The sequence below is a fragment of the Poromitra crassiceps genome (assembly GCF_964638095.1).
Source record: "Poromitra crassiceps genome assembly, chromosome: 14".
NCBI lineage: Eukaryota > Metazoa > Chordata > Actinopteri > Beryciformes > Melamphaidae > Poromitra > Poromitra crassiceps.
Window position 1 is genome coordinate 19,498,179 of NC_139633.1, and position 13,633 is coordinate 19,511,811.

The following is a 13,633-nucleotide window of genomic DNA, read 5'->3' on the forward strand; positions in this document are numbered from 1 at the left end:
TGCCACACAGAGATGCAGTATGTTACGGTGCATTGCTAGAAGGTCACCAGCAGCCTCCTTCAGCGTCCTCGGGAAAAACAACCGTCGCTGTGCTTTCTTGACAAGTGCATTGGTGTCAGCGGACCATGTGAGGATATGACAAAAGTTGGCATGGATATGACAAAAGTTGGCACAGCCACAGATAGTTCGAAATGGTGCCTTTTTCTGACCACGGTATATTACAAGTTCCACAAATAGTCGCATCTTCTAAAAGGCAAGGGCTAAAGGTACACTGAAGCTTTAGTCATACGCACGTCATCTGCAGCTGCTAACCAAAGACCAACTCTAATATAGTGACATGCAGAACCCACACTCTATGCTCACTCGGTACCATTATTAATTCCAATTAGCGAGGCAATGTAATGTAGTGTGGCCTCGTCAGGTCTAGGGGTGAAACGCTGCCCTGACGAGGCCCATGGGGTTGACTTGAAACGTTGTCTTGCTAATTTGAATTAATATGAGCTACCATGTGAACACAGAGCGCAGGTTCTACATATATCATTAAGGGCTAAATGCACCCGCTTATATCTATTTTGATTAACAGTCGACGTGAAAAACACTGTAATACAGAAGTGTACTTTGAAAACACTGAAGCCCGGTCCTGCCATCAAAGGCATACATACAGTATATGTCCATCTGTCAGCCCGACTACAACGCCCCCTACTGGCCACTGTTTGATTTCATTGTCACACTCGGTGGCGTTGATTTCAGACGTCGAGTGCGGGGAAAAAGGGTAGCGTGTTAAAAAGTGTCCTCCTGACCAAACGTCAGTATTTGACGAGTCGGGAGTGAGAGTGGGTTGGTTTTGCTCAGAGGGAAAACAAACGTGTTGTCGGCACTGCTGAGTGTTGCCCTCCATCAAACAGCTGCATGACACCAGGGCGAAGAAAAGGGCCGCAGACGCAGAGTGCCACCAACCTTCCCACCCAGGTGACCATCTGTTTGAGAAATACTCTTCGGTGAGACAGTGCCAGTCCATTAAGCCAAGACCACACATAGACATTCTTCCCACTGTTCCCAGACTCTGCCAAAGCCCATTGTACGCTTTTATCACCAAGTGATTTATTAGATCTTTATCAGACAGACACTCACACAATCTTGCACTATACATACAGTGCCTGTGCCTGCCAGAGATAATGACAAGAATAAGAATATACTCATATGTTTTTCTGCCATAGCTACTCGTAAAGAAATCAGCGAAGAAAGCAATGTCAGCGCTGCAATTTATGACACTAAAAATATATGATCAATGCAAATTATTTAAATAAGTGATGATTTAAAATAAATGATTGATTACATTACATGATGAGGCTGAGCTGCATGTTGAACTTTCCCTGGAGATTCCTACAGAGAAGACATCCATCACTTTCTAAGAATCCAGCAGCACGCAGCAGCCCAGAGGCTGTGATAGTGAGCTTCATACACGGCACACACAGGGGTGTACAAAATATACAGTGTATATGGCCCTGAGATACGCTTTGGCAACACACTGTTCAGCTACAACACAGCTGGATCCCCCGGAGAAGAACTGCCAGCCATCTTGCCTTTGATATATGTGCTTGTCACTGTCCTAATGAGCGGATTCCTCCTGGCGATGTCCAACACAGACAGAGCCGGGAGGAGGGGATGGACTTATCGCTCTTCCTCACGGGCTAATATTCTGCCTCTCCTTCCCTCAGCGTACTGTATGCTCACTTCATTCCACAGCCGCCTGCTGCCCTGCATGCTCCTCACCTGATTCTGTCTCCTTTTAATAGGATGCGGAAAGTCACACAACACTTCAAGCACTCAAGGACTGCTGGAGCTCAGATGAAGCCAGATGTTACATGCAATGACAATAAAGCCCAACCTTGAATAAATAATTTGCCTCTAGTTATTTTACATCTTGAGTGTTTGCTTTAGCGAGCATGCTGTGCGGGTAAATAAAATGTGGTGAAATGACATGATTCAATAGTCTGTAACGTGTTGATTAAAACAAGCACAGAATACAGATGACAACCAACCAAAACCAACAGTTTGTTTTCTATCCTTATATAAAAAAGAATCCTGTGGTAGGCTACTTCATATGAGTGAAGTCCTATGAATTCATTGGACAGGAACCTACTTGTCCTATGGCAATGTATGCCACCTGTTGTACTAAAGGCCTTGTCATTACCACAGAATGTGGTTTTCCTGTGATAACACCATTTCCAAGTGCCACAAGTCATGTAACCCAAACTCCTGTATCTTCTATAATATGTCTCCCCTAGTAATTGGTGTTCTGTCAAAGTAAATAATAAAACACTAGAGATGAATGGTCAATGTGCTATGGTAAATCGTACCACACAGATACCACACATTAAACTACTCAGAGAAAATACCCATAGGCAAAACTTTTTTGCCTTTTCTCATCTATTCGTTCAGTCAGCTGAGTGGATGACTGCCAATTGCAGTCATCCACTCAGCTGACTGAAAATAATTGCAGTCTGCAATGATAGCCTAAATCGACTTATTACGTTACCCCTAGGGGCACGTGGAACTACTACAGGGGGTACTTGCAAAAATTGAAAAATGTAAAAATAAATCAGGAGGCACTAATTGCAACTCTTTCACTCCATTTCTTATTTTGTAATGTTATATTCTTCAAAAGGTGGGTTATCATTCATTCATTGCATCTATGCTACAGTTTTCTCTTGCACTTGTAGTGCAAAATGTTGTAATAGACCCTTTTCACGGGGGCCATTTTGTGTCGAAAAGGCAGGGTAAACACAAGCAAAACACTCATGAATGTTTCCAAATTCCAATCATGGTTGAAACCCTCATTAGTGTTTTGCTTGCACCTGCGTTTACCCTGCATTTTGGACACAAAATGGCCCCCGTGAGAAGGGTATATTGGGTAAAGGGGGTAGTTTGGATTCAGAAATCAGGGAAAGGGGGTTCTGACGTCAAAAAGGTTTGAGAACCACACTGGCCTAGGCGTCACCCAGCGCTGATTGCCACAATGGCGCAGGTGTGCGGCTGATTGTTGAGGCAGTAGCAGCCCTGCTATGGGTGGCTGTAGGCCAGCTTTGTAATGTAGGCTAAATCCGCATTTTGTTTACCTTTCCAGTATTTTTGACTCACGTCCAGCCTAATTGAACCAAACCAATGCCAAGCTGTAAAGGAAAATGCATGCGACGCTCAATTTCTCAACTGATGCGGACTCAAGCCTGTCAAGTCTGACTCTGGAGGACATCCAACTGACTCACCGGCCCATGAAAGTCATCATAATCACCTTCATGGGCGTGATGATCACTCTGGGAAACATCGCAGTCATCATGGTCATCGCTTCCACCGTGGCTGGCTGGTCAAGAAACTCCCGGTACTTCCTCCTCTCTCTCACCGCTGCTGACTCGGCCTTTGGACTGCTGGTCATGCCCTTGAACCTGTGGGTGAGTCTGCTGAAGGACTACAGCGAGGGGCCAGACGCACTGTGTCACGTCGTGGCCTTTTGCAATGCCACGGTGTACTCCACCTGCATGTACACACTGGCCACCATCAGCCTCGAGAGGTACATTGCGGTGTTTTACCCTCTGAAATACTCGTCTCTAATGCCAAGGAAGAGGACACTAGGCTTGATTGCGTTCGCTTGGTGCTTCCCTCCGATTTTACTACTGCCAATCTCGTTCCCAAGTGGCGTCATCGAGGTTCATTTTTCTACGGCGTCGCTGGTCTGCAATCCGTCCTACTATACAAACGTCGGGTACTCTGTAACTTTGATGTTTCTCATATTCTTGCCCTGCTCCATCGTAATGACATGTGCAAATTTGAGCCTGTGGTGCGCCGCCAAGAGGCAGAGGGTGAAATTGCGCATATATGACCGCGGTCGTCGCAGCAGGCGTGACATAGCATCCAGAGTGCTGGTGCCTGTGATGACAGCCTACTACACCTGCTGGACGCCCTGCATGGCATCTATGATCTACAATGGTAAGCAGAGGGGTTCAGTGAATATAACACCCAAGTCTAAAATTATTATGCATACATATATGCCTACTGTGTGTGTGTGTGTGTGTGTGTGTGTGTGTGTGTGTGTGTGGTGTACGTACTGTGTACATTGATTGAATATGACTAAAGCCTTATAAACCCCTTCCAACCCCCCAACAAAAGGTCGCAGTATGCTGGGGGTCATGTGGACTGCAGAGTTAATGTGATTTTGGCTGTATGCTTTGTAGGTTGCAGTTGGTGTTATCGTGCTCATGAATATGCAAATTATTGTGAACTTGAAAGAGTTAACCTTAAGCCAGGGCAAACTCTGTATTTAATTAAAAAAAAATCAAAGACACAACAATTCAATTTGCAGTGACTGGAATGATCCAAACCTACAGCAACACAATTCAATCCTAATCACGTTTCTCTGTAAAGGAAATTAACTTCACTGCTCCAAAGTTGATGTCAATGTGTAATCGCCAATGTTTGGAAGTGGATGTCTATTTTATGGATTTTCCATGAATAATAATTGTAAGTTGTAACCTTAATGACTTTAATAATATGAGCTGTGTTGACTGGTGATGGTGTTGAAGTGGAGGGGTGAGGGCACCCAGGTCACCAAACTGAACCAGTGCTGAGGTAGATGTTTGGGTTCTGCTCCTCCGCCATCAGTGCAACCAGTACAGAATCATATGAGTTGAATTGGCAAATTTGATAATATATCAATTTAAATGGTCACATTGATGTAGCTTGCACATCAGCATGATGGAACATGCGTTTCCTATAGAGACAGTCTGTGTCTCGTCGTGGACCCTGGGGTAGCTGGCTGGGGGCGTGGTCAGGGTGGCGTAAATCCCCCGTTCTCCCCATTCAGCATAATTACCATTTAGCTGCTAGCTCAGCCCAGGCAGACACAATCAGGGATTCAACCACCGCAGTAAACGCACATCTGAACAGACGTCTATGTCCCTGCTCTAGAATCCCCAATCCTGTAGTGTAGAGCCGCAGCACCGTCCTTTGGTGAGTCAGCCAGTTGTGATATATTGGGGGTTTTACCCCACCCACGCACCAGCCGTATAACATTTTGTGGGCATTTCATCTTCCCACTTTGCCTATTGATGAGCAATACCAGTGAATAAGATATAGCTTAGTTTTGACATTCTGTAGTATATCCATCTGGATAGTCTTGTAGCAATCCCCGTTAGTGTTAAGGAGGCAGGAGACTTGTGTCAGTACAGGCTTTTTATTGCAGCTTAAACAGCGACTCTTCTAGCGGTCACCACGCTATGCACCAACCCAGCTTACTAGAGATCTGCGGCTCGCTCAGGAAAACCCACGTTTTCAACAGGAAGGCTACAACCAATGTTCCGGCTGGAAACATACACGCAACCTCAGTTCCTAGTCAGACATCAACATTACCCCAAACCAGGATCGCCACATTATTAAATACTGAGAACTTCACAAGTCTATGAAAACCACTCTAGCTAAGATTTCGGTGTAGCCAGGTGCTTTAAAAACATTATTGCAGCCCTAATCTAATGTCCTACTATGTAGCATCATCCATGCTCTCTGTGCTCTCTGTATACACAAATTGTTTGGGATCCAATTTACCCTGCAAAGACTGAGAAACTATGTATGCAAAATCACTCCTAACCGCCACATAAGCACATTAAGACGTTGGCAGAGCCAGTGGACGTTGTTGCATTCAGCTGTCAAAATGTACTTGGCACCTATCTCACAGTGATGCGCACTCTCTCTGCAGAGCCACACTGACGCCAGCATCTTCCTGCGTCTGTCGGCACTCTCGGAAGCTTCGGTCCTCCTAACCTGATCAGAGGGGCCTGCAGCACAGTACAATTGCAACTGTTATGGACAAACGTGAAGACAGATTGTTGGAGAGCATTGATATGAGAGCATATGCTTTTGGGGAGCATAGGCAGCATTGGGGCAGCACAATGAATGTGTCAAGAGATGTGTTTAGATTGTAATCATTTACAAAGCAAGGCAGTTTTGTTACTGACAAGGTTTTAAGCCTTTTTAAGCCTGTCTTGTTTTCAACCGCACCAGGTGAAAACCTTCCCATGAGGGTAAAGGAAAACGCTAGTCAAACTTCAACAAGGGCTTTGTTAATATTGCAGTAGCCATTTTTTATAGTGTAAGTTTCTTATGGCCACACAGATAAGAATAGAACACAAAAGTAATTGCATATCTATGACTTCTATGCCTTTTTAAATAATACAATGAATAGCAATACATTTGATGGATGTTTTCTGTCTACAGATTTCAATGGGGAAATTAGATGAGAAAAATGTCCATCCGATATTTATGTCATCGTTTAAGCTCTGTAGCAGGAACTTATTGATTTTTCAAGGTTAGTTTTATGACTCAGACTTTTGTTGACTTGTTCTCATTAATCCCTGCCATGTGCGGCATACTGTCTCCGAGTAATGAAGAATGCAAATTGAGCGATCTGATATGCATGAAAATCCCCTCAAAATAAAGCTGACAATGTTCACTTTGACCTCATAAATTGTGCTGCTGTCCAAAGTGGAGTGTGCCTTATCGCTCATTTTGACATTTTTATTTTTTATTATAAAGTCAATGGGTTTATTATAGACCAGCCCATTATGGACTGCTTTTTAGCAGCAGGCACGTGCAGAGGGGGGTGCTAGGGGGTGCCCGAGCACCTGCCCGATTTCAATTAGCAGTGGTGGATACCTGAAAGCCACACTTGAGTAAAAGTATATATATCTTAGCAGAAAATGACTTTGGTAGAAGTTAGTCACCTATTAGAATATTGCTTGAGTAAAACTCTTAAATTATGATATTCACTGTACTTAATTATCTAAAGTAAAGTAAATGCTGCTAATAACGAGGGCAATTTCGCAATAGCTGCGACCACATATGCGAATTTCCGGACACACACACACACGCACGCACACGCCCACGCACACACACATACACACACACTTTTTGAGTGTGTTCTATTAATTATGTATGTAGCTCTTACTGTTTTATATTCCTCTGTTTTTATGTTTGGGGACTGCGGATAGAATCTAGCCTCGTGCTGAATCCACCACTTTTTACACTTTTACCATGTTTCAGGTGACTGTATCTGTTTCATGTTTTATGTGTTCATTAATTGTGCATTGTCCCGTCCAAATAAACAAATAAAGTCAAAGTTAAAGACACACTCACTCACTCACTCACTCACTCACTCACTTGACCTCTATGCCAAATTTCACCTCTACCCTTGCCGGGCTGCAATTCGAAATTTGCGAGTCTCCACCATAGACATTTTCGTGCAGATCTCTAGTAAATACTAAAGTAAAGTGTAGAATAGATACTCCCCCAAAAATACTTACTGTAACAACAGTATTATTACTTTGTTACATTACACCACTTAGTTTCACTTGTAACCCATTTTGTTAGAAGTCAAAAACCTGGGAAGTGGGAAGCTTGTCTTATGCGTTAACTAATATGTTGTCACTTCTTTATTACTGGGACACTTGCCTATAGTTATATCCCATGCTGTCTGTCTGTCCCACAGCAGTCTCAGGTAGCAGCGTACCGGAGTGGATGGAGTTTGCGGCGGTGTGGCTGCCGACCTCCAACGGTTTCCTCAACTGCATCTTCTACTTCTGGATCAACCGCAGCTTCCGCAGGAAATTCCGCCTCATCTTGCAGAGGCTGTCTCTGTCCCTCTGCCCCGGGCTGGCCAACAGCCTCGCGTGCTGCACCGCGCCACAGACCAGTGTCCATGAGCGCTCCTCCAGTGTGTCCTCCACCTGCACTCTGCTCACCCTGGCTGAGGACTATCGCAACTGAGCAGCACCGCTGGCACGGTAAAGGACATGGTCATGGTCATGGTACAGGAGATGGTTCAAGGGTTTTTCTATTGTCTTCCAAACTTCTCAGGCTGGTCAACTGAGGCCAAGTCATTGGCATAACCATGCATTAAGGCATCGAGCGTTTCAAATAGATGAACGGGTCGCTGAGTTGCTCAGGGAGATGGGTTGATACAGAGTGCTGTCAGGCTAGCAAGTCTTTGAAATAACTGTCTCCATCATCACAATTTTGATTAACTTGGATTATTGTATATTTCTTTATTGATTTATTTTTTTTAACAATTTTCAATCTCCGCAATAAGTGTTCTATTGAGTAGAATGCATGTATAATTTATAGTTTATTTTCTTTTTTTTACAGTGTTTTCAGAATTCTGTGCACTGGTAAAGAAAGCCTCTTAAATGACATTTTAGTTAATTTTATAGTTAACCATCCATCTGTATCAGCATAGCCTATGCCCTATACTGCATTTGATATGGTGTCAGGTGTTTTCACTCGTTGCTTTGGCCGCCAACATATTTCACTTCAAACATTTTACATGAGTCAATGAATTAATCACAAGAAATTGATATTTTGACTTCAATTCACGAGACAATTTTTGAACTCACGTTAGCCGATGTTACAAGCACTTTGAAAGACTCAGGCCATCCACCCCTTCTTCAATTTAAAATGCAATTCAAAGACCTTGGCATATAACAGTTGGGTCAAGTTAACCTTTAAGTCACAGTATTCCAGTGTACGCAGGGAGAACATTAATTAAGCAGCTACAGTGTAGAAAGGTCACTCCATTTGTGGCTGAGAAAGATAACTCATCTGTGTTTGGGTAACTTCTGAGGCTGAGGTTGTTTATTTTGAGATGCTAAGCATATAATCGACCTCTCTGTATGTTCTGCTATGTACTGAGGCATCAATTTGGCAATGTTCATGTTGCCATTGACTAGCTAGACTTTGCTGTCATGGTGAAGATTGATTTCGATCTGAAGTTGATCACCAGGAGTTTTCTGTAACACTGGACAAATTTTCATTTTCACAAAAACATATTTAACAAAAATTTAATTTCATAATTGACCAAGAGTTTTATTCAACTTATTTTAGCTCTCTGGATGCTGTTTGTTTGCACCAGCATTAAAGTTGGCTCACTGGTAAATAGCGGCCCTCTACGTGAAAATATAATAATGTGTTGAGCATATGGAAATATGCCACTTTTACTAAATAATGTGAGAAAATGAATGACTTTTGTAAATACGTGAATATTATTTTGTTTATAAAATCCTAATATTACAAAGAACTAAGTGATCGCTTTTGATAAGTGTTAGATTATGAATGATTCATGAAATAAAGTATTATGCCTTTGACCTGCATCTTCATTTACCGTATTCTCAGTTAAATATTTACACAATTGTCTCTTTAAATGTATAGTTTGCATATTGTATAGAAAAAAGTTTGATTAGGCCTCATGTTTGAATTACATTATAATTAGTCCTCTAGCTGCATCACATTTGTCTGCTGTGCGCTCTGTACATGTTCTTCCCACCGTGTTTACTAAGGAACCAAATTTAATTGCCTCCCTGATGAACCTCTCCACAGGCTTTGCTGTAGCTCTTGCTGTCAGAGGAGTGTTAGAGAGCAATTTAACTTCTGGTAGGAGGACCCGGCTCTCATATAGATGTTTATTTCTATGACAGTTTGTTACTGCATGAGCTGCTTGCCTCCTTGTCAGACAGAATACAGTGGTAGGCTCATGGTTATTTTATGGATCAGCTCCTCTAGTATGCATGTGGGTTCACATTCCAAACCTGAGGCTATATGTATTGTGCAGAAACTTCTGCAACACCATTGAACATTTATTCTCTTGACATCACTGATCAGTCTTGTCACAATGCCTCCTCGTGTGTGTGTGTGTGCATGCGTGCGCCCTTATGACATCATCATTGATGACATCACTGATGACATCACATTAGCTAATTAGCCTAATAATAAAAAGATCCGGCCTATCGCACGTAAAACGGCATACACTGTGGCTGTGACTGAACACAGAGCCTATGGGCAAATATTTGACATGTCATTGATTTATGACATGTCGGTATTGTTTACCCCTCAATGTTCAGTTTATACAAATTTGCATCTGATTATGAATCATTTGAATTTGATTATGCTAATTGTATAATGTAATAATGGCATGGATAATGTAATGTTGGAACAGGTTGTACCATAGATTTAAAGTAGATTCTTGAAAAGAATGAGACAAGATGACAGCATAACGTTGCAGCCTGTGCATCGTGGATGGGTGATAATGAGTTTAATTGCGTGCCTAATGTTGCCTGCAAAATCAGTTCGGTCTATTTACTATTTACAAAAAAATATGTTTGTGAACTGACCATATAAGAGCAGTTTCACAAGTGCAATCAGAGCAACACTAACCGACTTGAAGGATACCGGTAAGCTTGCCAACACCTGCATAATATGTAAAGCTATAACTAGAACGTGTGACAAGCAGTGATGCAATATGTTGATACTGTATGAGGCAGATTTGATTAGAATTGAGTGCTCACCCATGGATTCAACAATGTTTAATTGCTTTGGTAGAAATGGATTTGACAGCAATTTAGAGTAGCTTTTCCATCTGACATTCTTTGTACCAAAGCCAATATATTTAGGAGCATTAATACACTGATGTGATGTGATGTGATGTGATGTGATGTGATGTAGGGACCAAAGTGAAGACACTCGACTTAGCAGAGAGGAAGATCACTTGCTTGAGACTTGACTTTGACTTGTACTGTAATGACTTCAGTGAATACATTTAATTATTTTATGGATACTATCCTTCAGATAACTTAAAAGGTTTGGAGTCTTCTCAGTGTGTGTCCGAGTGTTTTTGTGAACCTAGTAAGAAGTTGCTGCCTGCTATCGATCTTCTTGGAGGTACTGACTGAACAGCCATTTTAACATTGGTTCTCTAACCATATATTGATATATCTCTTACCTTTCTAGCAGTTACTGCTCTACATGTGTCTATATTCTGCCTGTGGATAGATATGTAAATTGATGTTAACTTTCTCTCGGACAAAATCAAACTTATTTTGTGAATATGTAGTCTTCTATGAATATACGTGACCATTTCACCTACCTCAAACCACTTTCAGAGATCGTGTTTAGCATCCATAAGTGTTTTTCCAGGCGGTTGAGGTTGTGACTGAGCCAGTCTCCCAGGACCCTGGGAGTGTTGTGCTGTGCATTAGCAGCGACAGCTGCCCTTGAGGATGGCCCCTGATGGAACTGACAGGCGATGCAGTCATGGGGAACAATGTCTATCCGATGGCTTCATACACTCCCACAGACACGGTCAGCTCACTCTCAGAAGAACTCAGCAGTCTGCTCTTAATTGTTGCCACAACCTTGCTGACACTAACCAGACTTGGGTCAATGTGGCTGGGGGTCTATGGACTTGGGTCATAAAATTAGCTAATATCTGCAACTCTCTTGGAGCTCATGCGAAATGTAATTCAGATACAAACACACTGTCACATTTCCCATGTTAAATAGTGTAAAATTGGTTGTCCAATTACTAAAATGAGTGGCAAATGGCAAAATCGTTTCCAGATGTTTGCGAGAAGCAGCCCCATGGGCCTTTTTCACCAGCAGCCATGTTGTGTCTAAAAGGCAGGAAGTAACACAGGCGCAAGCAAACATTAACGAGGGTTTCCAACTTCCAATCCATTTAGGTGTTCCAGTGCCGGGAGCCCTCGTTAATGTTTTGCTTGCACCCGTGTTACTTCCTGTCTTTTAGACACAAAATGGCTGAGGTGAAAAAGGCTAATGGCCTGCGATCAGTTTTGCCAGAACATTGTCTCTGGCTTTTATAGTAAACCATCTGAGTGCACATGTTCTTTATCAGCATCACACAAACACTGCTACAGGTTGCTGTTTTGGATCGTTGCATAATTCATCATCTCTTTCTCGCCCTGTGTGACAACATGGTGTTTGTGTTCACTCATGTGCCATGCCAATGAAACCATGGAGATGCACACTGCTAAATTCCATGATTAATTTATTAGTGGTTGCATAAATCAGATTAGCCATGTGAGTAAAAAATATTTTCAGTGTTTCTGTTTAATGGCTAAAATGAAACAACTTGCATCATAAGATCTGCGGTTGAGGCTGTAGTGCCATCTTGTGTTCATACTGTAAGAGGAGAGGAGACCTTTTGAACAAGTTCAAACAATTCTTAAAGACCCTGGAAACCCAAAATAAATATGCATTTTTGGGCAGTTACGGTGCCGAGTAAACAAACTGGTGTCAAGATGCAATTTGATATGACACGGTTTAGAGATTCTATAGTTAACTATATTGCTTGTTTTGGAACTGGTAATAAAGCTATTGCACAGGTGGAATTTGGACTGAAGCTAGTCTGCTTCTCCCTGAAAATGTTAAAGATCTTAATGTACATATGGGACACCCAGAGCCTTGTCTAATCAACGTAAATCTCTCTACTTTTTAACTAATGTAATTTTGCAACGATTATATAACTCACATATTATCGAGTGCGGGCATTGCATTCTAAATATGTCACACCTGATTAAAATGGTTTGCCGGGCAGAGGCACTCTCCTCTGTTGAGGGCTCTTGTGAAGGATGTCGATGGAAAAGCATTAATTTCAATCACTGCTACCTGCTCCTCTCTGCAGCAAAGTGCCTGAAAGCAGCAAGCAAATGCAGGCCTCAAGTATCATTCACTCTGTACTCGTATCGCACTATCAAACGGTTACCTAAGAAAGACAAATCAGAATAGTGGGTAAGCAGCACTTCATTACCATTTCAACATCAAATCACAATGACACGATGATGAAAGCTCTCAACCAAATTGAACCTGATCATAAAAATGCATTCCTTAAATTTGCTGTTAGGCTCCCTACAAAGTGTTTTTCTTCTCACCATTAATCATGTGTTGCTTGTGCTATGTGATTGCATTTTCACACTCAGGAAGACTCGGAAGACTTGAGCTTCTAAAGGTAAAAGAGTTTATTACAAGCTTGCAAGTAATGGCACAATCTCATCTGAAGTCAGAGGAAAAATGCCCCGAACAATGTTTCACCTACAGTTAAGTCATAGTACATACTGTAGCTCCCTGAGTGTTCATCTCAATAGATTTCCATCACAGCCTACCATTGTTTTTACTCTTGATCTCTTCAATCTCATCTATATATATACAATTGAGTATGTGGACTTTGTCTGTCTGTTTATTTCAAGTTCTGTGTTTGGCCACAGCTCTGCCGTTTTACATACTGTAACGTTCCTGATACTTCACGAGGCAGAGGCTTCTTGCTGGTACAGGTTCTTTATTCACAGTTATTCATATTCACAACTCTCCGCTGTTGTCATGCTCATAGATAGCAGCTTCCCCCTAGGCAGTGCGCGGAGACTGATCCGCATGCTCAGTCTCCGTCAGGAAGTGGTCCCACAGCATAGTGCGCCCCAACATAACACTCCCCCACACAGTTCCTATCTGTAGTGGAGACACTACCATTGCTCACCACTATGTGTGTACTGCTGATTCGCTACATACTCCCCGCCCAACAATAAGGTCAACGCCCACGTTGACACCACATCACACCTCCCCTGTACCAACACTCCCAGCATCTTTTTTCTTTTTAACAGTTCTTTGTTTTTTAACCACATTTTTATGTTTCCATCTCAGGCTTTTCCCACGTCTCCTCCCCACAATATCTCATGCCATACACATCATTCACTTTACATTATAACACTTCCAACCACCATCTCCTCCTTTTTTTTTTTTTTTTTTT

At 42.3% G+C, this 13,633-nt stretch overlaps 1 protein-coding gene across 1 annotated transcript; it reads left to right on the forward strand.

Moving 5' to 3' along the window:
• Positions 1 to 3,185: 3,185 nt before the first annotated feature.
• Positions 3,186 to 7,812, forward strand: LOC310789050 (putative G-protein coupled receptor 21; the record flags this gene model as incomplete). Its single annotated transcript, XM_083650653.1, has 2 exons — positions 3,186 to 3,984; positions 7,535 to 7,812. 2 exons carry the CDS (start codon positions 3,186 to 3,188, stop codon positions 7,810 to 7,812), a joined length of 1,077 nt encoding a protein of 358 aa, XP_083506779.1.
• Between the last annotated feature and the right edge of the window lie 5,821 nt (positions 7,813 to 13,633).